Source organism: Pseudophryne corroboree, chromosome 9 (genome assembly GCF_028390025.1).
Source record: "Pseudophryne corroboree isolate aPseCor3 chromosome 9, aPseCor3.hap2, whole genome shotgun sequence".
Taxonomy (NCBI): Eukaryota; Metazoa; Chordata; class Amphibia; order Anura; family Myobatrachidae; genus Pseudophryne; species Pseudophryne corroboree.
In genome coordinates, this window is record NC_086452.1 from 304,949,051 (window position 1) to 304,976,697 (window position 27,647).

At 47.1% G+C, this 27,647-nt stretch overlaps 1 protein-coding gene across 3 annotated transcripts in view; it reads right to left on the bottom strand.

The window, feature by feature from the left end:
* The window catches only part of IFT56 (intraflagellar transport 56), a 417,739-nt gene that overhangs the window by 185,652 nt on the left and 204,440 nt on the right, over positions 1–27,647 (bottom strand). For all 3 annotated transcript variants that reach the window (XM_063940415.1, XM_063940414.1, XM_063940413.1), the window contains 2 exons: positions 18,759–18,861; positions 4,628–4,683 (listed from right to left, as the gene is read on the bottom strand). In XM_063940415.1, the coding sequence (XP_063796485.1) occupies positions 4,628–4,683; positions 18,759–18,861 (159 nt within the window). The remainder of the gene's footprint in view (positions 1–4,627; positions 4,684–18,758; positions 18,862–27,647) is intronic.

The following is a 27,647-nucleotide window of genomic DNA, read 5'->3' on the forward strand; positions in this document are numbered from 1 at the left end:
GCGTCCGTGGTCACCAGGATCCAATCCTGAATGCCGAATCTGCGGCCTTCTAATAGGTGAGCCTTCTGCAACCACCACAGAAGTGACACCCTTGTCTTTGGTGACAGGGTTATTCGCAGGTGCATCTGCAGATGCGACCCTGACCATTTGTCCAACAGATCCCTTTGGAATATTCTTGCATGGAATCTGCCGAATGGAATTGCTTCGTAAGAAGCCACCATTTTTCCCAGGACTCTTGTGCATTGATGTACTGACACTTTTCCTGGTTTTAGGAGGTTCCTGACCAGATCGGATAACTCCTTGGCTTTTTCCTCTGGAAGGAAAACCTTTTTCTGAACCGTGTCCAGAATCATTCCTAGGAACAGCAGACGAGTTGTCGGGATTAAATGGGATTTTGGAATATTCAGAATCCACCCGTGTTGTCTTAGCACCTCTTGAGATAGTGCTAAAGCTGTCTCCAGCTGTTCTCTGGACCTTGCCCTTATTAGGAGATCGTCCAAGTATGGGATAACTAATACGCCTTTTCTTCGAAGAAGAATCATCATCTCGGCCATTACCTTGGTAAAGACCCGAGGCGCCGTGGACAATCCGAACGGCAGCGTCTGAAACTGATAGTGACAGTTTTGAACAATGAACCTGAGGTACCCCTGGTGTGCGGGGTAAATCGGAACGTGTAGATACGCATCCTTGATGTCCAAGGATACCATAAAGTCCCCTTCTTCCAGGTTCGCTATCACTGCTCTGAGTGACTCCATCTTGAACTTGAACTTTTTTATGTAGAGGTTCAAGGACTTCAGATTTAGAATAGGCCTTACCGAGCCATCCGGCTTCGGTACCACAAATAGAGTGGAATAATACCCCTTTCCTTGTTGTAATAGGGGTACTTTGACTATCACCTGCTGAGCGTACAGCTTGTGAATGGCTTCCAACACCCTCTCCCTTTCGGAAGAGACGGTTGGTAAGGCAGACTTCAGGAAACGATGAGGAGGATCCGTCTCTAATTCCAACCTGTACCTCTGAGATATTATCTGCAGGATCCAGGGGTCTACCTGCGAGTGAGCCCACTGCGCGCTGTAATTTTTGAGACGGCCCCCCACTGTCCCCGAGTCCGCTTGAGAGGCCCCAGCGTCATGCTGAGGTTTTTGCAGGAGCCGGGGAGGGCTTCTGTTCCTGGAAAGGAGCTGCCTGTTGGTGTCTCTTCCCTCTTCCTCTGCCTCGTGGCAGGTACGACAAGCCCTTTGCTCTCTTATTTTTGTAGGAGCGAAAAGGCTGCGGTTGAAAGGTCGGTGCCTTTCTCTGTTGGGGAGTGACTTGAGGTAAAAAAGTGGATTTCCCGGCAGTAGCCGTGGCCACCAAGTCTGATAGACCAACTCCAAATAACTCCTCCCCTTTATACGGCAAAACCTCCATGTGACGTTTTGAATCCGCATCGCCTGTCCACTGTCGTGTCCATAAGGCTCTTCTGGCTGAAATGGACATAGCACTCACCCGAGATGCCAGTGTGCAAATATCCCTCTGTGCATCACGCATATAGATAAATGCATCCTTTATTTGTTCTAACGACAGTAAAACATTGTCCCTATCTAGGGTATCAATATTTTCAATCAGGGATTCTGACCAAACTACTCCAGCACTGCACATCCAGGCAGTTGCTATAGCTGGTCGTAGTATAACACCTGCATGTGTGTATATATTCTTTTGAATAACTTCCATCTTTCTATCTGATGGATCCTTAAGTGCGGCCGTCTCAGGAGAGGGTAACGCCACTTGTTTGGATAAGCGTGTGAGCGCCTTGTCCACCTTAGGGGGTGTTTCCCAGCGCGCCCTAACCTCTGGCGGGAAAGGGTATAATGCCAATAACTTTTTTGAAATTATCAACTTTTTATCAGGAGCAACCCACGCTTCATCACACACGTCATTTAATTCTTCTGATTCAGGAAAAACTGTTTGTAGTTTTTTCACACCATACATAATACCCTGTTTTACGGTATCTGTAGTATCAGCTAAATGTAACGTCTCCTTCATTGCCAAAATCATATAACGTGTGGCCCTACTGGAAAATACGTTTGAATTTCTACCGTCGTCACTGGAATCAGTGCCCGTGTCTGGGTCTGTGTCGACCGACTGAGGCAAAGGGCGTTTTACAGCCCCTGACGGTGTTTGAGGCGCCTGGACAGGCATTAATTGATTGTCCGGCCGCCTCATGTCCTCAACTGACTGTTTAAGGGAAGATAAACCATCACGTAATTCCACAAATAAAGGCATCCATTCTGGTGTCGACCCCCTGGGGGGTGACATCTGCATATTTGGCAATTGCTCCGCCTCCACACCAATATCGTCCTCATACATGTCGACACCACGTACCGACACACACCGCAAACTCACAGGGAATGCTCTAATGAAGACAGGACCCACTAGCCCTTTTGGGGAGACAGAGGGAGAGTCTGCCAGCACACACCACAAAGCGCTATATATACAAGGGATATCCTTATATTAAGTGCTCCCTTATAGCTGCTTTAATATATATATATATATAGCCATTAATGTGCCCCCCCTCTCTGTTTTACCCTGTTTCTGTAGTGCAGTGCAGGGGAGAGACCTGGGAGCCGTTCTGACCAGCGGAGCTGTGACAGAAAATGGCGCCGTGTGCTGAGGAGATAGGCCCCGCCCCTTTTTCGGCGGGTTCTTCTCCCGCTATTTTTCCAGTCAGGCAGGGGTTAAATATCTCCATATAGCCCCTATGGGCTATATGTGAGGTATTTTTAGCCTTGTATAAGGTTTATATTTGCCTCTCAGAGCGCCCCCCCCCAGCGCTCTGCACCCTCAGTGACTGCCCAGTGAAGTGTGCTGAGAGGAAAATGGCGCACAGCTGCAGTGCTGTGCGCTACCTTATGAAGACTGAGGAGTCTTCAGCCGCCGGTTTCCGGACCTCTTCACGCTTCAGCATCTGCAAGGGGGTCGGCGGCGCGGCTCCGGGACCGGACTCCACGGCTGGGCCTGTGTTCGATCCCTCTGGAGCTAATGGTGTCCAGTAGCCAAGCAGCAAATCCACTCTGCATGCAGGTGAGTTTACTACTTTCCCCCTAAGTCCCACGTTGCAGTGATCCTGTTGCCAGCAGGACTCACTGTAAAGAAAAAAACCTAAACTAAACTTTCTCTAAGCAGCTCTTTAGGAGAGCCACCTAGATTGCACCCTTCTCGTTCGGGCACAAAATCTAACTGGAGTCTGGAGGAGGGTCATAGGGGGAGGAGCCAGTGCACACCACCTGACCTAGTAAAGCTTTACTTTTTTGTGCCCTGTCTCCTGCGGAGCCGCTATTCCCCATGGTCCTTTCAGGAACCCCAGCATCCACTTAGGACGATAGAGAAATATACAATATCGCCAAAATCAGTGCCCCCCCTCTCTGTTTTAACCCTGTTTCTGTAGTGCAGTGCAGGGGAGAGCCTGGGAGCCTTCTCTCCAGCTTTTCTGTGAGAGAAAATGGCGCTGTGTGCTGAGGAGATAGGCCCCGCCCCTTTTACGGCGGGCTCGTCTCCCGCTATTTTTGAAGTTAGGCAGGGGTTAAATATCTCCATATAGCCTCTGTGGGCTATATGTGAGGTATTTTTTGCCTCTAATAAGGTTTTTATTTGCCTCTCAGAGCGCCCCCCCCAGCGCTCTGCACCCTCAGTGACTGTTGTGTGAAGTGTGCTGAGAGGAAAATGGCGCACAGCTGCAGTGCTGTGCGCTACCTTTATGAAGACTCAGGAGTCTTCAGCCGCCGATTTTGGACCTCTTCTCTCTTCAGCGTCTGCAAGGGGGCCGGCGGCGCGGCTCCGGTGACCATCCAGGCTGTACCTGTGATCGTCCCTCTGGAGCTAGTGTCCAGTAGCCAAGCAGCAAATCCACTCTGCACGCAGGTGAGTTCACTACTTCTCCCCTAAGTCCCTCGTTGCAGTGATCCTGTTGCCAGCAGGACTCACTGTAAAGTAAAAAACCTAAGCTAAACTTTCTCTAAGCAGCTCTTTAGGAGAGCCACCTAGATTGCACCCTTCTCGTTCGGGCACAAAATCTAACTGGAGTCTGGAGGAGGGTCATAGGGGGAGGAGCCAGTGCACACCACCTGATCTGGTAAAAGCTTTACTTTTTTGTGCCCTGTCTCCTGCGGAGCCGCTATTCCCCATGGTCCTTTCAGGAACCCCAGCATCCACTTAGGACGATAGAGAAAAGCATTTCTAGTTTACTGGAAACTGTTACTACTGTATTTAGATAGATGCCTCCTGCATGCATTTGCAAGATCCAAGTGCTGCTTCTAAAGCTGAAGCTGAATCAGAATGGCCGTAGGATCTGGACACCCGGGTCCAGAAAGGCTGCAGACCGTGGACCCAGCATGCGTACAAAATGGAGGCGACCTGCCCTGGTTATGAAGACCGGTGCTGGTTGCCGCCCTTGCTCCTCCCCCCCCCAAACACAGCAGCATGTTAATCATGCACCTGTGCAGGCTCCTAAATACTGGATTTGTATGTAAACCATTGGGTTTATGTACAGATATTAATTAGGCCCTAAATATATGATATTGGGAATAACAAGGCTAGAATAATTCTACACATAAACAATAGTATAATCTCTCTTGGAAACTTGTCCTACCTGTGGTGTAGAGGGTTCTATGTCTTTAATTAAGTTGAATGCTTCTTGCACATCATCTGCAAACAGGAAAAAGGAGAGTATATTTTAGCTTTGCAAGTGTACGATCGCATGTGCAGCAGAGCTCTGCAAAAACAATTTTGTGCAGTTTCTGAGTAGCTCTGAACTTACTCTGCCCTTGCGATCACTTCAGCCCAGAGGCGTCACTCACCTCTTGGACACCCGGTGCGGTGGCAAAAGAGGGGGTGGGGCTTCACGGGAAGGGGCGAGGCTTCACGGACTGACATCCCTTGTTTATCAGCTTGAATGACTTGAAAGGGGTGTGGCTTCCCGAAAGGGGCGGGGCTTCACGTCCCGACACCCGTTTTTTTTTCCAACTTGGGGGGTTAGGAGGTGCAGGCTCACTCCTGGGGAGTGCTGTGCCTGCAGTGCTGGCTCCTACACAGTGACAGGAGCCGACTGCTGCACTTAATATAACAGTGCAGCACTCGGCTCCTGTCTCTAAGCAGGAACCGGCATTTTGGTGTCACCCCTCGGAGGGTGATACCCGGGAGCGGGCCGCACCCCCCGCACCCCTCTTGTGACGCCACTGCTTCAGCCTGTCCGGGGCTAGAAATGACGTCAGACACCCACCCTGCAAATGCTTGGACACGCCTGCATTTTTCCAAACACTTCCAGAAAATGGTCAGTTGACACCCATAAATGCCTTCTTCCTATCAATCTCCTTGCGACTGTCCGTGCAAATGGATTCTTCATTAAATCCATCGCCCAGCAATGATCCACTTTGTACCCGTACGACGCACCTGCACATTGCGGCGCATACGCATGCGCAGTAGTGACCTGATCGCTGCACTGTGAAAAATGGCAGCGTGCAATCAGGTCGGAATGACCCCCAAAGATCTGCTTTGTGTCTATCACTGTGCAGCATGGGGATTACCCACACCTACCTTGAGATGTAGAGGGTGCATTTCTGGAGCAGACACACATCTTCAGACTCAAAAATGGTGGTGTTTGATCCTCCCCTTTACAACCCTACAGCCTGGACTCCACCTCCAACTCCCAGTTTGAATTTAATTAAGCCCAGAGAAGGATAGAACCATAAAATGAACTCAAACAGTAAAAACTAAAGGAGAAAATAAAGGAGGGAATGCAGTGTCCCCAGATGGATTCAGAGAAAGATTTCATGGTAAGTAACAAAAATCCTATTTTCATCCAATCTAGGAGACACTGTTACCTTGGGGAGTCTGCAAAGCAGCTACTTTATGGTGGGGAATTACAGGCACAGCTACCTGCAACACCTTCTGTTTGAAGGCGGCTTCTTTAGCCATAAACATATTAAAACCCAAGCTATTGCTTTGCATGATTGTTCCACTAAGGCCCCATGGCGCGCCGCCCAGGTGGCTCCCACCAATCTAGTCAAATTCCGGCACTGCATTCCCTCCAAAATATATGCTTGACATATCAAGGAAGTAATCCATCTAGCCACAGATTGCTTAGAGGCCGGCCTGACACTTTTCTGTGCATTATATAAGATCAACAGAAACTGACCTATTCACATGAATATGTAAAGCATGTACTACATCCAATACAGAGAAATCTTCAACATTTAAATTTGGGTTAGTAGACTATGCTGATATAACTATGTCCTGATTTACATGAAAACTAGAGACAACTTTAGGCTGGAATGTTAGTCTATTACGTAGGATCACTTTACCTTAGAGAAATACCAAGTATGAAGAACGACAAGAAAGAGACCCAAGTTCTTAGACACGGTTCACTGAAGCAATGGCTAGTAAGGAAGCTACTATTCATGTTAGAAGTCTACAGATTCTAGAGGTTCAAATAGAGCTTTCTTTAAAGCTTTTAACACCAGGGGGTAAATTTACTAAGGTGGGAGGTTTTTTTTAGAACTGGTGATGTTGCCCATAGCAATCAATCAGATTCTATCTATTATCTTCTAAAAGCAGCTAGATAAATGTTAAGTAGAATGTGATTGGTAGCTATGGGTAACATCACCAGTTCTAAAAAAAACTCCCACCTTAGTAAATTTACCCCCAGATTTAGATCCCATAGAGGGAAAGGATCCATATAAGGAGGCTGAATGTGTAAAACTACTTGAAGAAAAGTTGGAACTTCATAAATGTTTGGCAAAACAACACTGAAAGGGCTGATAATTGAGCATTGAATGAAAACAGCTTTGTATGCAATTAGGTTAGTTTTTTTTGCCTAAGTGAAAAAATGGGACTTTTCGCTATTATTAGGCCGAATGGGGATTCGCCCTATTTAATTGCCAGGCTGTTTTTACGCCTAGTCGAAACATTCAGCAGGAGCTAAAGGCATTTGGATCGGTGAATCCACATGTTTTCTCACCTGGGCCAAGAAAAAACTGCTCGTGTTTTTGAGGCAAAAAAAAAAGGTGAAAAGACATTGTCGAAAATGCCTTAAAAACAGGAGAAAACAAGCCATAATTGAATAGGCACGGGTGCAAAATTAAGATTAAGATTACCAGAGCAAACTGCATACCCCCCTTAATCCATTGTCTAGGCTAGGGGTGGGCAAAAGACGGTCCGCGGCCTCCCACAACTGTGCATTGACAAGCAGCCCGAGTGGCTGCTTGTCATTGGGCTACAATAGTTCCAAGCCGCTACAACCGCCGCTGAGAAGTCAAGTCACTGTTGCAACCGCGTGTAGTCGGATGGAAGGAATTTGTTGAGTTGGTGGCAAAGCCAAAGGCAGGTCCCAGACACTGGCAATTTGAATGCAGCTGCACTGACTACGGTGATGGACTGGACTGGTGGCTGGATCACTAAGGTACTGCGGCTGCGGGGCACTCATGCTTGTATGGCTAGCGGGTTGCAGCACGGCAGGGGGGAGATGACTGCGAAGTGTACCAAGGAAGGGAGATGTACCCAGTAACTGTGCCCAAGGAAGGAGTGGAGAAGAAGCTGGTAACTGTGCATACAAAGGTAGGGAGAGGGGAAGGAGTTGTTAACTGTGCCCACAGAAGGAGGTGGGAAGGTGCTGGTAACTGTGCCCAAGAAGGGAGGGAGAGGGGAAGGCGCTAGTTTTTGTGCCCATGGTAGGAGGGGGGAAGGAGGTATTAACTGTGCCGAAGGAGGGAGGGAGAGATGAAGGAGCTTGTATCTTTTTCCCACAGAATGAGGGGGAAGGGAAAATAGAACCCCCTTCAAACAGTAATTCTTCTAAAGCATATTTGGACTCTTCCGTCAGGTTTAGGTCGGAAGGGGTTCCAACCTATTCATTAGGCGGCCGTTTTTTCCGACAAGTCAGGAATTCCTAGCTGTCGGAATGCACACGGATCTGCGTTTATTGTCGGAAGCGCGGCCAAACCCGACAGGCTTTAGCCCCATTTCAGACAATGTCAATCCGATTTTAAAGAAAGTCGAGTTGACGGGAACAGGCCAAACCTGTCGGGTTTGGCCCGGCATTGAATACTGACCACTCGGATACTTTCCGTTGGAAAGGATTTGACAGGTATTGAATATACCCCTATGTCTGCTTTCCATGTTTTCAACCAAAGGGAACATCTGGCAGAAATGGCCAAAGCAGAAATGAGACTGTATCTGTGTAGTGTCTATTAAAGCATCACCTATATAGGTCAGATAATTTAAAATTGGGTAAGCCAAATAATCCGTTTCAGATAAATCTTCTGATTGGAAACCAGAAGTCACCTGGGCCAAACAGGAATTGATCGTTTTTATTACCCAGGCGCTGGCCAAAACATGCCGCAGCGAGACTCCTCACAAAGTGAAAATGGACTTAAGTATAGCCTCACTTTTCTATCCATAGGATCTTTAGGTGTTACAGACTATACTATAGGAATAACCGTATTCCTGACCAACCTAGCAATGGGAGTGTCTACCATGGGTGGAATTTCCCAAAGCTTGGTATCCTCTTCTGAAAAAGAATAAAGATGCTTAAACTTTTTCAGAATCTGAATTTAGAGTCCGGTTTTGACCAGGCTTCACTTAATATTTCTCCAAAAGAAAATTCTGGGAAAACCGATAGCTGTTTCATAGTTACATAGTTGTTGAGGTTGAAAACAGAGAAATGTCCATCGAGTTTAACCTGTATTATAATTTTTATATTAATGAAATGCTGTATGCTTGTATATTTTTTTCCACTAGGAATTTATCTAATCCATTGTTAAACTTATTGATTGAGTCCACCATTACCACCTTCTCTAGCAAAGAATTCCAAATCCTTACTGCTCTTACTGTGAAGAACCCTTTTCTCCGTTGTGTATGGAATTTTTTTTGTTCTAACCTCATGGGGTGTCCACGTGTCCTATGTAGTGTTTGTTTGATAAACAAATAGTTTGATAAATACTTGTATTGTCCCTTAATGTATTTATAAATATTAATAATGTCCCCTCTCAGTTGCCTCTTTTTCAGTGTAAACATATATAACCTTTTAAGTGTTCCTCATAATCCAGTGCCTCGAACCCCTTAACCAGTTTAGTGGCTCGCCTCTGAACCCTTTCGAGTTCCAAGATATCTTTTTTATAGTAAGGTGCCCTGAACTGTACACAATATTCCAGGTGTGGCCGCACCAATGATTTATACAGTGGCAGGATTACACTCTCATCCCTCGTTTCCATTCCCCATTTTATGCATGCTAACACCTTATTTGCATTTGTTGCTGCATTTTGCCATTGCGTACTGCTACTAAGTTTATTATCGATAAGCACCCACAAATCTTTTTCAACTACCGTAATCCCGACATTTTCCCCATTTAGTTTATATGGTGCCTGATTGTTCTTAGTCCCAAAGTGCATAACTTTACATTTGTCTATATTGAACCTCATTCTCCATTTATCCGCCCAGACCTCAAATCTAGATAAGTCATTCTGTAGAGAGTCAACATCCTTGTATGAATTAATTACTCTACATAGTTTAGTATCATCTGTGAAAATTGACACTGTGCTTTCCAATCCATCTCCTAAATCATTAATGAATATGTTAAACAGCAGCAGCCCGAGTACTGAACCCTGCGGTATTCCACTAAGCACCGAGGCCCATTCAGAGTACATCCCATTAATCCCCACTCACTGTTCCCTATTGTACAGCCAATTACTCACCCAAGTACAAATAGTGTTTCCTACCCCAAGCTCTCTTAATTTGAAAATTAGTCTCTTATGTGGAACTTTGTCAAAGGCCTTAGCAAAGTCCAAAAAGACCACATCCACTGCTTTACCTTGATCAATATTATCGCTCACTTTCTCGTATAAGCTTATTAAGTTAGTTTGACATGACCTGTCCTTCACAAAACCATGCTGATTCTTAGTAATAACCTTGGAGGTATCCAAGTACTCTAGCATGCTATCCCTTAATATACCTTCTAGTATTTTCCCCACTATAGATGTCAAACTTAACGGTCTATAGTTACCAGGGTGAGTTTTAATACCCTTTTTAAATATTGGGACTACCTCTGCTATACGCCAGTCCTTAGGTATCATACCTGATCTAAATAACTCGCTGAAAATTAAATGTAGGGGTCTCGATATCTCTACGTTAAGTTCCATAAAAACCCTGGGGTGGAGTCCATCCAGCCTAGGAGATTTATATATCTTAATTTTACTTAGTCTCTCCCGGACTACTTCCTTGTTTAACCAAGTACCTAGTAACGGGTCGTTATTATAGCTTATGTTATGCTCTACTCTCGTCAACCTGTCCCCTTTCGGGAATACTGATGAAAAGAATTTATTACATAAATCTGCTTTTTCCCTATCATCATTAATCAAGACATCCAACTCACCCTTTAAAAGGCCCAATATTCTCCCTTTTTACCGTTTATATACTTAAAGAACTTTTTGGAGTTTATTTTACTCTCCTTTGAGATTTGTTTTTAGTTTTCTATTTTAGCTGCTCTAATTTCTTTTTTGCATTTTTTGTTACATTCCTTTTAGAACTGGAATGATTCCACCGTTACGTCAGACTTAAATGCTTTGAAAGCACACCTTTTTTTATCCATTTCTTCATTGACCTTCTTATTATGCCACATCTGTTTGAATTTACTACTCCTGTTTTTGTTTACTTTGGGAATATACAAATGAGTGTACTTATTGAGCGCATTTGTAAAACATCCCACATTTCAGCCGTATTCTTACCATGAAATACAATTTCCCAATTGATGTCCTTCATTCCTTGTTTCAGCAAGTTAAAATTAGCTTTCCTAAAGTTAAAAGTTTTAGTTAGACCATAATATTGTTGTTTTTGGAAGCTGATATCGAATGTGATCATATTGTGATCGCTATTTCCTAAGGTCTCCCCTACTTTAGTATTTGATATGATTTCCTCATTATTAGTTAGTACTAGATCCAGTATAGTCCTATGCCTAGTTCATTCCTCGATTACCTGGGACAAGTAATGATCTTTTAGCATGTATAAGAACCTGATACCCCTAGCTGTATTTACTGTTTCGGTGTTCCAATTTATGTCCGGGTAATTAAACTCCCCAATGATAATGACCTTCCCCATTCCTGCAGCTTTTTCAATTTGATGCAAGAGTTGTAATTCGTCAGACACACTAATATCTGGTGGTTTATAGCATGTCCCTATTAAAAGTTTTTTTATCTTTACCCCCACTCGAATTCTCAACCCATAATGACTCCATGTTATATCCAGTCCCCTCGTAAATGACCTTCTTTAAATACGGTTTTAAGGATGGCTTAACATAAAGACAAACATCCCCTCCCTTTTTATTAGTCCTACCTCTCCTGAAGAGGGTGTACCCCTCGATATTTGCCGCCCAGCTGTGAGAATTGTCCCACCATGTCTCTGTAATGCCTATTATATCATATCGGTCATTAAGTGCAATTGTTTCTAATTCCCCCATTTTACTTGTTAGGCCTCTTGCATTTGCAATCATACACTGAAGTTTAATTATTCCCTGATCCACAAGTTTTGTTGTAGATAATGTTTCCTTAGGAACCCGAGTTTCCCTTAAATTACCATCACTGTCTATTTTTCTCCTTCCCCCCCCGTCTCCACCCCCATTATACTTTATACATCCCTCTTCTATTCGTTCTCTAGTTGTCCCACTAATTCTTTTTAATCCCTCCCCCACGGCACCCAGTTTAAAATCTCCTCCAACCTTCTAACCATCCTTCCCCCCAGCACCTCTGCCCCCTACTCATTCAGGTGCAATCCATCGTGACAAAAAAGATGGCGCCTGACTGAGAAGTCCGCCCAGTGTTCCAAGAACACAAACCCCTCTTTACTACATCAGTCTCTGAGCCACACATTTACCTCCCTAATCTCCCTCTGCCTCCCTGGACTAGCGCGTGGCACAGGTAATATTTCAGAGAATATAACCTTAGATGTCCTTGCCTTTAATTTTTGGCCTAGGTCGTATCTGCTGCGACCAAGTCGTATCTGATGCACAGGATGCGACCAGTCAGATAGAGTGTATTCAACGGCAGGGAAGAGAAACGTCCCTCCGCTGCTGCTGTCAGAGGGACTGGAAGGTCCCTCTGCCTCCCTGCACCCTCCCCCAGTGTTTGCCGTGCTGCTGGTCATTGCTGATCGGTCAGCATGGCAGGTCCCCCCCACCCAGCGGCTGAAGACAATAGCAGCCGCTGGGGAAGTGTAAATGAACACCCTCAAAGCTCCCCCCTTGTGTACCTGGTGGCTGTCCCGGCTTTCAAAATGAAAGCCACGGTGGTTGTGATGTTTCCGATGCTCGCAATGTTCCGATGGTTGCAACAGATGTTAAAAAAAACACAATTTTTTTTTAAATATCAAAAACAAAATATATATATATTTTTTTTTAACTACAATAATTTTCAATGAGGTTAAATACACATTCTACAACTAATTCACTCATAAAAAAAAACAACATTCTCTGAGCGTTTTATTGGAAAATAATTAGTCAGTTAAGTAGTTAAAAAAAAAAAAAAAGTAAAATAAAAATGAGAAAAATATGCTGTCATTGCATCTACTTGAATGTTGCCCACCGGACACAAATTAAAACAGTTGGAGGTAGTGTCCAGGCTATAGGGATGTAGAGGAGGGAAGCCAACACCACAAACACTTTGCATTTGAAGATGTGTGCCTGCTGGAGGTAGCAGTGTCCCCCAGATAGGATAAAAGAAAAAAAGGATAATAGAAATATCGGGAAACAGGTTTGTTTTACATCTAAAGAGAAAAAATAAAATAAGATCTTAAACCTACCGGTAAATCTATTTCTCCTAGTCCGTAGAGGATGCTGGCGACTCCGTAAGGACCATGGGGTATAGACGGGCTCCGCAGGAGATAGGGCACCTAAAAAGAGCTTTGACTATGGGTGTGCACTGGCTCCTCCCTCTATGCCCCTCCTCCAGACCTCAGTTAGAGAACTGTGCCCAGAGGAGATGGACAATACAAGGCAGGATTTAGCAATCCAAGGGCAAGATTCATACCAGCCCACACCAATCATACCATGTAACCTGGAACATACATAACCAGTTAACAGTATGAACAAACAACAGTAACGGTCCAAGACCGATGTCAACTGTAACATAACCCTTATGTAAGCAACAACTATATACAAGTCTTGCAGAGTTTCCGCACTGGGACGGGCGCCCAGCATCCTCTACGGACTAGGAGAAATAGATTTACCGGTAGGTTTAAAATCTTATTTTCTCTTACGTCCTAGAGGATGCTGGGGACTCCGTAAGGACCATGGGGTTTATACCAAAGCATCCAATCAGGCGGGAGAGTGCGCATGACTCTGCAGCACCGACTGAGCAAACGCTAGGTCCTCATCAGCCAGGGTATCAAATTTGTAGAATTTAGCAAAAGTGTTTGACCCCGACCAAGTCGCCGCTCGGCAAGGTTGTAATGCAGAGACGCCTCGGGCAGCCGCCCAAGAAGAGCCCACCTTCCTAGTGGAATGGGCCTTAACCGAATTTGGTACCGGCAATCCAGCCGTAGAGTGAGCCTGCTGAATCGTATTACAGATCCAGCGAGCAATAGTCTGCTTCGAAGCAGGAGCGCCAATCTTATTTTCCGCATACAGGACAAACAGAGCCTCTGTTTTCCTAATTCTAGCCGTCCTGGCTACATAAATTTTTAAGGCCCTGACTACGCCCAGGGATCTTAGAATCCTCCAGGTCACTTGTAGCCACAGGCACCACAATAGGATGATTCATATGGAACGAAGAAACCACCTTAGGCAAATATTGCGGACGTGTCCTCAATTCAGCTCGATCCACATGAAAAATCAAGTAGGGGCTTTTGTGTGACAAAGCCGCCAATTCTGACACTCGCCTTGCTGATGCTAAGGCCAACAACATGACCACCTTCCAGGTAAGAAATTTAAACTCAACCTTGTTAAGTGGTTCAAACCAGTGTGATTTTAGGAACTGCAACACCACGTTCAGGTCCCATGGTGCCAATGGAGGCACAAAAGGGGGCTGGATGTGCAGTACTCCCTTTACAAACGTCTGGACTTCTGGAAGAGAAGTCAATTCCTTTTGAAAGAAAATCGAGAGGGCCGAAATCTGTACCTTAACAGAGCCTAATTTCAGGCCCATATCCACTCCTGTCTGTAGGAAGTGGAGAAGACGACCCAGATGAAAATCTTCCGTAGGTGCATTCTTGGTCTCACACCAAGACACATACTTTCGCCAGATACGGTGATAATGTTTTATCGTCACCTCCTTCCTAGCCTTTATTAAAGTAGGGATGACCTCTTCCGGAATCCCCTTTTTCGCTAGGATTCGGCGTTCAACCGCCATGCCGTCAAACGTAACCGCGGTAAGTCTTGAAATACACAGGGCCCCTGCTGCAACAGGTCTTCCCTCAGAGGAAGAGGCCAGGGATCTCCTGTGAGCATCTCTTGTAGATCCGAATACCAGGCCCTTCGAGGCCAGTCTGGGACAACGAGTTTCGTTCGTACTCTACTTCGTCTTATGATCCTCAACACCTTTGTGATGAGAGGAAGAGGAGGAAACACGTAGACCGATTTGAACACCCATGGTGTTACCAGAACGTCTACTGCTACTGCCTGAGGGTCCCGAGACCTGGCGCAATACCTCCGAAGTTTTTTGTTGAGGCGTGACGCCATCATGTCTATTTGAGGAGTTCCCCAAAGACGTGTTACGTCTGCAAAGACTTCTTGATGAAGTCCCCACTCTCCTGGATGGAGATCGTGTCTGCTGAGGAAGTCTGCTTCCCAGTTGTCCACTCCCGGAATGAAGATAGCCGACAGAGCGCTTACATGATTTTCCGCCCAGCGAAGGATCCTTGTGGCTTCCACCATTGCGACTCTGCTTCTTGTCCCGCCTTGGCGGTTCACATGAGCCACTGCTGTGACATTGTCTGATTGAATCAGAACCGGTAGGTTTCGAAGAAAACTCTCCGCTTGTCGAAGGCCGTTGTAAATGGCCCTGAGTTCCAACACATTGATGTGTAGACAGGACTCCTGGTCTGACCAAAGACCCTGAAAATTTTTTCCCTGTGTGACCGCTCCCCATCCTCGGAGGCTCGCGTCCGTGGTAACCAGGATCCAATCCTGAATTCCGAACCTGCGACCCTCTAGGAGGTGAGCACTTTGCAACCACCACAGGAGGGACACTCTGGTCCCTGGGGACAGAGTTATTTTCCGATGTAAGTGCAGATGGGACCCGGACCACTTGTCCAGAAGGTCCCATTGAAAAGTCCTTGCACAGAACCTTCCGAAGGGAATGGCCTCGTAGGCCGCCACCATTTTCCCCAGAACGCGAGTGCATTGGTGAACTGACACCCTTTTCGGTTTTAGCAGGTCTCTGACCATGTTCTGGATGCCTTGGGCTTTCTCTATTGGGAGGAAGACCTTCAGTTGTTCCGTATCCAGTATCATACCTAGGAACGGTAGTCGAGTTGTCGGAATCAACTGTGACTTTGGTAGATTTAAAATCCAACCGTGTTGCTGGAGCACTCTCAGAGAGAGCGCCACACTGCTCAGCAATTTCTCGCTTTTATCAGGAGATCGTCCTAGTATGAGATAATTGTGACTCCATGCTTGCGCAGGACCACCATCATTTCCGCCATTATCTTGGTGAAAATCCTCGGGGCCGTGGAGAGTCCAAGCGGCAACGTCTGAAATTGGTAATGACAATCCTGTACGGCGAATCTCAGGTATTCCTGATGGGGGGCATATATGGGGACATGAAGGTACGCATCCTTCATGTCCAGAGACGCCATAAACTCCCCCTCCTCCATGTTGGCTATTATCGCTCTGAGAGATTCCATTTTGAATTTGAATCATTTTATGTACAGGTTTAGGGATTTCAGATTCAAAATAGGTCTGACCGAACCGTCCGGTTTCGGGACCACAAATAGGGTTGAGTAGTAACCTTGATTATCACTTGCTGTATACACAGCATTTGAATTGCAGCTAACACTACATCCCTTTCCGATGTGGAAGCTGGTAGGGCCGATTTGAAAAATCGGCGCGGAGGCACCTCCTCGAATTCCAATTTGTAACCCTGGGAAACTATTTCCAACACCCAGGGATTCAGGTCCGAACTGACCCAGGCCTGACTGAAAAGTCGAAGACGTGCCCCCACCGCTGCGGACTCCCTCAGGGGAGCCCCAGCGTCATGCTGTGGGTTTTGGCGTAGCCGGGGAGGACTTTTGTTCCTGGGCACCTGCCGAAGCAGGTGCTCTCTTGCCTCTGCCCTTACCTCTGGCGAGGAAAGAGGATCCCCGACATCTTTTGGACTTGTGCGACCGAAAGGACTGCATCTGATAGGGTGTTACTTTCTTTTGCTGTTGAGGAATATATGGTAAAAAATTAGATATACCTGCTGTAGCTGTGGAAACCAGGTCCGTCAGCCCATCCCCAAACAATACATCACCCTTATAGGGTAGTACTTCCATATGTTTTTTGGAATCCGCATCACCCGTCCATTGGCGAGTCCATAAGGATCTTCTCGCTGAGACAGACATGGCATTGGCCCTAGAAGCTAGCAATCCAATGTCCCTTTGAGCATCCCTCATAAATAAGACTGCGTCTTTAATATGGGCTAGAGTTAGGAATATAGTATCCTTATCCATATTATCAAATTGATCTGTCAGCTCATCTGTCCAAGCTGCAATTGCGCTACACACCCATGCCGATGCAATTGTCGGTCTTAGCACAGCCCCCGTATGAGAATAAATACACTTTAAGGTAGTTTCTTGCCTGCGATCTGCAGGGTCCTAAAGGGCTGCTGTGTCAGGAGACGGTAGCGCCACTTACTTGGACAAGCGCGTCAGGGCCTTGTCCACAGTGGGGGGTGATTCCCAAATTTCCCTGTCCTGCTTAGGGAAGGGGTATGCCATATAAATTCTTTTGGGGATCTACGGTCTCTTATCCGGAGTCTCCCAAGCTTTTCCAAAGAATTCATTTAGTTCATGAGATGTGGGAAAGTTAATAATCTGTTTCTTTTCCTTAAACATGTGTACCCTTGTGTCGGGGACCGAGGGTTCATCCACAGTATGCAACACATCCCTTATTGCCACAATCATACCCTGAATGGTTTTAGTCACCCTAGGGTGCAATTTTACTTCGTCATAGTCGACACTGGAATCAGTATCCGTGTCGGTAGTAGTGTCTTGTGTTAAGGGACGCTTTTGAGACCCCGACGGGCCCTGTGAGTCGGTCCAATCCGAGGATTGACCCCCTGATGTCCCCCCTAAATCAGCCTTATCAAGCTTTTTATGTAAAGATGCCACACTTGCATTCAACATATGCCACATGTCCATCCAATCTGGAGTCGGCACAACCGACGGGGACACACCACTCATTTGCTCCACCTCCTCCTTGGAGAAGCCTTCCGCCTCAGATATGTCGACACACACGTACCGACACCCCACACACACAGGGATTAACCTATAAGGGGACAAAACCCCAACCAGGTCCTAAGGAGAGACAGAGAGAGAGTATGCCAGCACACACCAGCGCTTAAAAACACTGGAAAAAATATGTCCAGATAGCGCTTTTTTATATATAATATGCCAATTCCCACTCACTGCGTCGCTAATGTGCCCCCCTCCTTCTTTTCAAGCTGTGAAGTTCAGCAGGGGAGAGACCAGGGAGCCAGCATTTTGTCATGCAGCTTCTGTGGAAAAAAAAGGCGCTGGTTAGTGCTGAGGATCAAGCCCCGCCCACCCGACGGTGGGCTTCGGTCCCAGTGATTTTTCAATAAAATGGCGGGGGATCATAGATTTACTGCCTCTGCAGCCTAATCAAACTGTATTTGTCCAAAATGTGAGGTTTATTGCTGCCCAGGGCGTCCCTTCCTGCGCCCTGCACCCTTCAGTGCTGCTCTGTGTGTTTGTGACTGGGAGCAATGGCGCGCTCATGAAGATCTGATGTCTTCTGCCGCCTAAGAGGTCTTCTGCCTTCTCTATACGGCTTTTATCTTCGGCATCTGTGAGGAGGACGGCGGCGCGGCTCCGGGACGAACCCCAGGTGAGACCTGTGTTCCGACTCCCTCTGGAGCTAATGGTGTCCAGTAGCCTTAGAAGCAGTGCCCAACTTGACAAGCCAGCTCTGCTTCTCTCTCCTCGGTCCCACGATGCAGGGAGCCTGTTGCCAACAGGACTCCCTGAAAATAAAAAACCTAACAAAATTCTTCTTCAACAGAAAACTCTGGAGAGCTCTCTGCAGTGCACCCATTCTCCTCTGGGCACAAGATCTAACTGAGGTCTGGAGGAGGGGCATAGAGGGAGGAGCCAGTGCACACCCATAGTCAAAGTTCTTTTTAGGTGCCCTATCTCCTGCGGAGCCCGTCTATACCCCATGGTCCTTACGGAGTTCCCAGCATCCTCTAGGACGTAAGAGAAATAACAATTAAGGGCTAGATTTTACCAAAGTTTGGAGAAAGTACTGATCAATCAGCTTGTGTCATTTTACAGGCTGGGTTTGAAACATGACCGCTAGGAGCTGATTGGTTGGTACTTTATCTTTCTTCAAGCGTTGATAAATATCCCCCTAAATGATTAATGCACTAAATGATTAATGCACTATTCAGCTATACATAAAGCAAGTCTAAAACTAAACATGGTGGGGGTTGGGGTGGGGGGCGGAAATTGTCATGATTAAAACAAACTAAAACTCATAATAAAGGATTACATACATTTTACCTAGCTCAATACTCTACCTTGTCTGAGGTAGTAAATAACCAAGTTCAAACGTGCTTCAGGGATAACATCTATAAGTGGTGGAAGGACCTGCAGGGCTCCCTCTCCACCACGGAACACCACCTGATAAAAAATAGTATTATATATAAATGTATTTATTTTATATAAAATAAAGGACATACAATATAATGAAACAGCTACAGTGTAGCATGGAAATGAAACAGTGTATCTATCATCTATTGTAACTACTTAATTAGTGGGTGTTTGTCCCTTCGTGACAATAACCATTCCCTACATTTTGGAAATGTATCAGTTCCCCCATAAATGTTAGGAAACTCCAGCACTATTTGTGTGAGAACACTAGGGCCGGTGAGAGGGTCTGCTGCCAACAGCCCACCACTGTTCCCTACATGACATGCACACAGGTATTTAGGGTGTCACCTGAACTTACACCTGTAGCAGTAGCGGCTCACACAATAGGCTAGAGACAACAGGTAATGGAACTGGGGTTTAACACACACAGAGGGTTAAGGTCAGGACTGGGTAGTGATCTTTGCCTGAACAGAGAAGGCACTATGATATGGAACACAGGCACTTAGCAGGTGACTTGTGCAGTACAGAAGGCGAGAGCAGAAACACGGGAATGGCAGGCAGAAGGATTAACACAGTGGGCCTCGAGGTAGATGCAGGCAGAGCAAAGACTTGGACAAAAATTGGTGACAAATCTGCCCAAGTATCCACAGAACAGGCAAGGTCAGCAGACAAGGACCAGCAGCTTATACTGACAGGCACAAACTATAACCCACAGAGCACAACAGGAGTGACAGGCTTATAAGAGATCCTACAACTAATCAGCAGCATCAGGGGAGAAAGGACCCTTAATGAATAATTATGTGCAGCTGCAGCGCTGCATGTAGTAAACACAAGCCAGCCGCGAGAGAGCAATCTCAGATCTCCCAGCGGCCACACAGCGTCTGTGTTGGCTAGCGACCAGGGAGGAACAGCTGATCAGGAGCCGGAAGTAACACAACGTCCTGGTCAGAGAGATGAGCTACAGTGGCTGCTCATAACAGACAACCTCATGAGACCCCCTAGACCCGGGCTTCTCTGGAAACTCTTTGAAGAATGATTTTTTAAGATTTGGTGCATGAATCATCCAGAAATCCAAGCAATTCCTTCGGGATCGTAACCATTTCAATGAACCAAGAAATATACCTGTCCACGTACAGACTTGGAATCCAATATCTTCTCCACCACAACTTCTTGGCGACCTTGGACCAGAGGCGTCACTAGGTGTGTGTGCCCTCTGTATTACTACAACCCCCCCCCCCCCTTTTTTTTTCTGAGATGGCTAACAAATCTTAATATTCCAAGTGGACAGTCACACTATTTCAAGAAAGAAATGAAGTAGCAGGTATGCATCCCTGGGCGCTTAAGTGAACAAAATAAAACAGAATTTTGGTTACATACAGGTAAATCCTTTTCTCGTAGTCCGTAGAGGATGCTGGGGTCCACATTAGTACCATGGGGTATAGACGGGTCCACCAGGAGCCATTGGCACTTTAAGAGTTTGAGAGTGTGGGCTGGCTCCTCCCTCTATGCCCCTCCTACCAGACTCAGTCCTTCTTCGAGAGAAGGATTATACACAGATAATGGTGAGATTCGTACCAGCTCACACATACAAGGCACGCCAAGCCAACATAACTTGAACATTCAGCAACTGCTGAAACATTACTTACAAAGTGAAAATGCAGTACACAACTAAAACGAAGTGGTACTGAACCAAATAACATTTGCAGGAAAACAAAGCGCTGGGCGGGCGCCCAGCATCCTCTATGGACTACGAGAAAAGGATTTACCGGTAGGTAACCAAAATCCTATTTTCTCTTACGTCCTAGAGGATGCTGGGGTCCACATTAGTACCATGGGGATGTACCAAAGCTCCCAGAACAGGAGGGAGAGCGCGGAGGCTCCTGTAGAACTGATTGACTGAACTTCAGATCATCAGAGGCCAAAGTATCGAACTTGTAAAACTTTGCAAACGTGTTCGACCCAGACCAAGTTGCAGCTCGGCAAAGCTGTACTGCCGAGACACCCCGGGCAGCCACCCAGGAAGACCTTACCTTACGAGTAGAGTGGGCCCTAACAGATTTTGGACACGGCAGTCCTGCTGTAGAATAAGCATGCTGGATAGTGAGCCTGATCCAGTGAGAGGATTGTCTGCTTAGAAGCAGGACACCCAATTTTCTTGGGATCATATAGGACAAACAGAGAGTCTGACTTTCTGTGACGAGAAGTTCTCTTCACATATATCTTCAGAGCCCTTAAGACATCGAAGGACTTTGATGTAATTGAGGAGTCAGTAGCCACTGGCACCACAATAGGTTGGTTGATATGAAATGCCAACACAACCTTCAGAAGAAACTGCTGACATGTCAGGAGCTCAGCTCTATCTTCGTGGAAGATCAATTAAGGGCTTTTACAGGATAAAGCCCCAGCTCGGACACACGTCTAGCAGAAGCTAAGGCCAACAACGTGACTGCCTTCCATGTAAGAAACTTCACCTCTACCTCCTGTAGGGGCTCAAACCAATCCGACTGGAGGAACTGCAACACCACGTTAAGGTCCTATGGCGCCGTAGGCAGTACAAAGGGAGGTTGGATATGCAGAACTCCCTTCAAAAAGGTCTGAACCTCAGGGAGGGCAGCCAAATGTTTCTGAAAGAAAATGGATAGGGACGAAATCTGGACCTTTACAGAACCCAACCTCAGGCCCATATCCACTCCTGCTTGCAGGAATAGGAGGAAACGTCCCAGTGTAAACTCCACCATAGGAAACTTCTTGGACTCACACCAAGAGACATATTTCTTCCAAATACGATGGTAATGTTTAGATGTTACCTCTTTCCTAGCCTGTATGAGGGTAGGAATAACCTTCTTTGGAATACTCTTCCGAGCAAGTATCAGGCGCTCAACCTCCATGCCATCAAACGTAGCCGCGGTAAGACTTGATAGGCGAACGGCCCCTGCTGCAGCAGGTCCTCCCGAAGAGGAGGAGGCCTCGGCTCTTCTTGCAGTAGATTCAGAAGGTCCACGTACCAAGCCCTTGTTGGCCAGTCTGGGGCAATGAGGATCGCTTTAAACCTTGTTCTCCTTATGAGTGGTGGAAACACGTACACTGACCGGAACACCCACGGAGACACCAGGGCATCCACTGCCACTGCCTGTGTGTCCATCGACCTGGAACAATACCGCCGAAGCTTCTTGTTGAGACTAGAGGCCATCATGTCTATTTGGGACAAACCCCAAAGGTCTGTTATTTCCGTGAACACCTCCGGATGGAGACCCCACTCCCCTGGATGGAGATCGTGTCTGCTGAGGAAGTCTGCTTCCCAGTTGTCTACTCACGGAATGAAGATGGCTGACAGCGCCAACGCGTGCTTTTCTGTCCAGAGGATTATTCTTGTGACCTCTGACATTGCCGCTCTGCTCTTCATTCCACCTTGTCAGTTTATGTAAGCCACTGTTGTTACGTTGTCCGACTGCACTTGAATGGCCCGATTTCTTAGAAGAGGGGCTGCTTGAAGAAGCCCATTGTAGACGGCTCTTAGTTCCAGGATATTGATGGGCAGGCCGGCTTCCAGGCTTGACTTGGTAAGTTACTCCTAGAGTGACTGCTCCCGAGCCCCGAAGGCTCGCATCCGTGGTTAGAAGGACCCACTCCTGAATCCCGAACCTGTGGCCTTCCAGAAGGTGAGGCAATTGGAGCCAACAGAGGAGTGAAATCCTTGCCTTTGGCGACAGACGAATTATCTGATGCATGTGGAGATGAGATCCTGACTACTTGTCCAGGAGATCCAGTTGGAAGGTCCGAGCGTGGAACCTCCCGTACTGGAGAGCCTCGTAAGAGGCCACCACCTTTCCCAATAGGCGAATGCATTGATGAACAGACACCCGAGCTGGCTTCAGGACATGCCGGACCATAGTTTGTATCACCAACGCATTTTCCTGCAGAAGAAACACCTTTTGCACTTCCATGTCGAGGATCATTCCCAGAAAGGACAAACTCTGGGTTGGTTCCAAATGTGACTTTGGAAGGTTCAGAATCCAACCATGACTCCTGAGGAGGCGTGTTGTGAGAACAATGGATTGCAGCAGCTTCTCCTTGGATGATGCCTTTATCAGCAGATCGTCCAGATATGGAATGATGTTCTCACCCTGTTTGCGGAGGAGAATCATAATTTCTGCCATCACCTTGGTAAACACCCTCGGTGCTGTTGAGAGGCCGAATGGCAGGGCCTGGAACTGGAAATGACAGTCCAGTAATGCGAAACGGAGATGAGCCTGATGCGGCAGACAAATCAGAATGTGGAGGTACGCATCCTTGATATCCAGCTTGAACTCCTTTAAAGGGGGTTCAGTGATTTTAGGTTCAGAATGGGCCTGACCGAACCATCCGGTTTCGGTACCACGAAAAGGTTTGAATAGTAACCTGTGGTTTGAAAATAAGGAGGAACTGGCACAATGACCTGTGCCTCCACCAACTTCTTGACAGCCTCTTGTAGGACAGTTCTGTCTGCCAGTAGAACTAGCAAGCCTGATTTGAAAAATCGGTGAGGAGGGATATTCTAAAATTCCAGCCTGTATCCCTGGGACACAAAATCTATCACCCAGGGATCCAGGCCGGACAATACCCAGACGTGACTGAACTGTCTGAGTCTCGCTCCCACTGGCCCCACCTCCAGGACGCACGGTCCACCGTCATGCGGAGGACTTTGGCGTACCTGAGACAGGCTTTTGTTCCTGGGAACCTGCAGCAGCAGGTTTCTTGGATTTAACTCGACCTCCCCTAAAGAAGGTATTGGACGGTTTGGACTTTCTAGGCTTGTTAGGCCGAAAGGACTGTGATGCTGATTAAGAGAAGGATTTCTTCGGAGCAGGTACAGCTGAGGGAAGAAACAGAGACTTACCCGCTGTAGCTGTGGATATCCACGCATCCAAAGCTTCCCCAGAGAGCCTGACCTGTGTAGGGTAGGGACTCCACACTTTTCCTGGATTCCGCGTCTGGCGCAGCCACAGTCCCCGACAAGCTGAAACAGACATGGAATAGATTCCTGCAGCCATGGAACCCAGGTCTTTCATGGATTCTACCATAAAACCTGCTGAATCGTGAATGTTACGCAAAAACAATTCAACATCACCCTTATCCATCGTATCCAAATTCTCAAGTAAAGTGCCTGACCACTTTACTATAGCTTCTGCAATCCATGCACTAGCAATAGTGGGATGCAATATGGCCCCAGAAGCGGTGTACATTGATTTAAGTGTATTATCAATTTTACGATCAGCCGGCTCCTTTAAGGCGGTAGATCCCGGAACAGGTAAAACCACCTTTTTTGAGAGTCTGGACACAGATGCGTCAACAATTGGCGGGTTTTCCCATTATTTAGGGATCTGGATTTTTTTCTCAGGGTTTTCCCATGCTTTCTCAAATATAGCATTTAATTCCTTTGACGCAGGGAAGGTTAGCGAGGCTTTCTTATTTTCAGTGAATTAAGCCTCCTCAACCTGCTCAGGTGTGCTATCATTAATATTCAACACATCCCGATAGCCTCTATCATCAATTGCACCCCCTTTGCAAGACAGGCAGAGCCCCGCAACACATCCCAATTACCGTCTGTGGTGTCAGAATCGGTATCCTTGTCATCTTGCATGACATGAACAAGCGCACGTTTGTGGGGGTATATAGCGGAGCGTCCTGAGGTACCAGAATACTGCCATAGAGTTTTGTAATACCTGGGTTGCAGATTCATTACTTGCAACCCTGTCTGAAATCTGAGAAATCCAAGATTTGATAGAGGAAAACCACTCGGTTCCCTTGCTGGAATCTGTGCTAAACCAGTGCTATCCTGATTACATGGAATGGGATCATCCTGGGAGGACATATCCTCCGCAGCATATGACACAGTGTCCCTGGACATAGCTAAAGAAGACCACCAAACACTCCACCCACACACACACACAAACAGGGGAGGGCAGACAGAGTTTCCCCCCCCCCCCCAAAGAATGGCAAGAGAGACACAGAGATTGGAGCCAACCTACACACAGCGCTTCTAACCAAAGGGAGATCCCTTGTCAGCGCTGACTGTGCACCTTAATAGCATACACAGTCGTATTGCAGCCTCCCTTCCCTTCTACAACCCCCTGGTTCCGTTTACAGATAGCTGGAGTTGCTGTGGAGGGACCTGTTTCTCCTGATCAGCGCTGTGCAGGCAGGAAAAATAAGAATTTACTTACCGATAATTCTATTTCTCGTAGTCCGTAGTGGATGCTGGGGACTCCGTCAGGACCATGGGGAATAGCGGCTCCGCAGGAGACAGGGCACAAAAGTAAAAGCTTTAGGATCAGGTGGTGTGCACTGGCTCCTCCCCCTATGACCCTCCTCCAAGCCTCAGTTAGGATACTGTGCCCGGACGAGCGTACACAATAAGGAAGGATTTTGAATCCCGGGTAAGACTCATACCAGCCACACCAATCACACTGTACAACCTGTGATCTGAACCCAGTTAACAGCATGATAACAGCGGAGCCTCTGAAAAGATGGCTCACAACAATAATAACCCGATTTTTGTAACAATAACTATGTACAAGTATTGCAGACAATCCGCACTTGGGATGGGCGCCCAGCATCCACTACGGACTACGAGAAATAGAATTATCGGTAAGTAAATTCTTATTTTCTCTGACGTCCTAAGTGGATGCTGGGGACTCCGTCAGGACCATGGGGATTATACCAAAGCTCCCAAACGGGCGGGAGAGTGCGGATGACTCTGCAGCACCGAATGAGAGAACTCCAGGTCCTCCTCAGTCAGGGTGTGCCCCTGACCAAGTAGCAGCTCGGCAAAGTTGTAAAGCCGAGACCCCTCGGGCAGCCGCCCAAGATGAGCCCACCTTCCTTGTGGAATGGGCATTTACATATTTTGGCTGTGGCAGGCCTGCCACAGAATGTGCAAGCTGAATTGTACTACACATCCAACTAGCAATCGTCTGCTTAGAAGCAAGAGCACCCAGTTTGTTGGGTGCATACAGGATAACAGCAAGTCAGTTTTCCTGACTCCAGCCGTCCTGGAACTTATATTTTCAGGGCCCTGACAACATCTAGCAACTTGGAGTCCTCCAAGTCCCTAGTAGCCGCAGGTACCACAATAAGCTGGTTCAGGTGAAACACTGACACCACCTTAGGGAGAAACTGGGGACGAGTCCGCAGCTCTGCCCTGTCCGAATGGACAATCAGATATGGGCTTTTGTGAGACAAAGCCGCCAATTCTGACACTCGCCTGGCCGAGGCCAGGGCCAACAGCATGGTCACTTTCCATGTGAGATATTTCAAATCCACAGATTTGAGCGGTTTAAACTAATGTGATTTGAGGAATCCCAGAATTACGTTGAGATCCCACAGTGCCACTGGAGGCACAAAAGGGGTTGTATATGCAGTACTCCCTTGACAAACTTCTGGACTTCAGGAACTGAAGCCAATTTTTTCTGGAAGAAAATCGACAGGGGCGAAATTTGAACCTTAATGGACCCCAATTTTAGGCCCATAGACACTCCTGTTTTGCAGGAAATGCAGGAATCGACCGAGTTGAAATTTCTTCGTGGGGCCTTCCTGGCCTCACACCACGCAACATATTTTCGCCACATGTGGTGATAATGTTGTGCGGTCACCTCCTTCCTGGCTTTGACCAGGGTAGGAATGACCTCTTCCGGAATGCCTTTTTCCCTTAGGATCCGGCGTTCAACCGCCCTGCCGTCAAACGCAGCCGCGGTAAGTCTTGGAACAGACATGGTACTTGCTGAAGCAAGTCCCTTCTTAGCGGCAGAGGCCATGAGTCCTCTGTGAGCATCTCTTGAAGTTCCGGGTACCAAGTCCTTCTTGGCCAATCCGGAGCCACGAGTATAGTTCTTACTCCTCTACGTCTTATAATTCTCAATACCTTGGGTATGAGAAGCAGAGGAGGGAACACATACACCGACTGGTACACCAACGGTGTTACCAGAACGTCCACAGCTATTGCCTGAGGGTCTCTTGACCTGGCGCAATACCTGTCCAGTTTTTTTGTTCAGGCGGGACGCCATCATGTCCACCTTTGGTCTTTCCCAACGGTTCACAATCATGTGGAAGACTTCTGGATGAAGTCCCCACTCTCCCGGGTGGAGGTCGTGCCTGCTGAGGAAGTCTGCTTCCCAGTTGTCCACTCCCGGAATGAACACTGCTGACAGTGCGATCACATGATTTTCCGCCCAGCGAAGAATCCTTGCAGTTTCTGCCATTGCCCTCCTGCTTCTTGTGCCGCCCTGTCTGTTTACGTGGGCGACTGCCGTGATGTTGTCCCCCTGGATCAATACCGGCTGACCTTGAAGCAGAGGTCTTGCTAAGCTTAGAGCATTGTAAATTGCCCTTAGCTCCAGTATATTTATGTGGAGAGAAGTCTCCAGACTTGATCACACTCCCTGGAAATTTTTTCCCTGTGTGACTGCTCCCCAGCCTCTCAGGCTGGCATCCGTGGTCACCAGCATCCAATCCTGAATGCCGAATCTGCGGCCCTCTAGAAGATGAGCACTCTGTAACCACCACAGGAGAGACACCCTTGTCCTTGGAGATAGGGTTATCCGCTGATGCATCTGAAGATGCGATCCGGACCATTTGTCCAGCAGATCCCACTGAAAAGTTCTTGCGTGGAATCTGCCGAATGGAATCGCTTCGTAAGAAGCCACCATTTTTCCCAGGACCCTTGTGCAATGATGCACTGACACTTTTCCTGGTTTTAGGAGGTTCCTGACTAGCTCGGATAACTCCCTGGCTTTCTCCTCCGGGAGAAACACTTTTTTCTGGACTGTGTCCAGAATCAT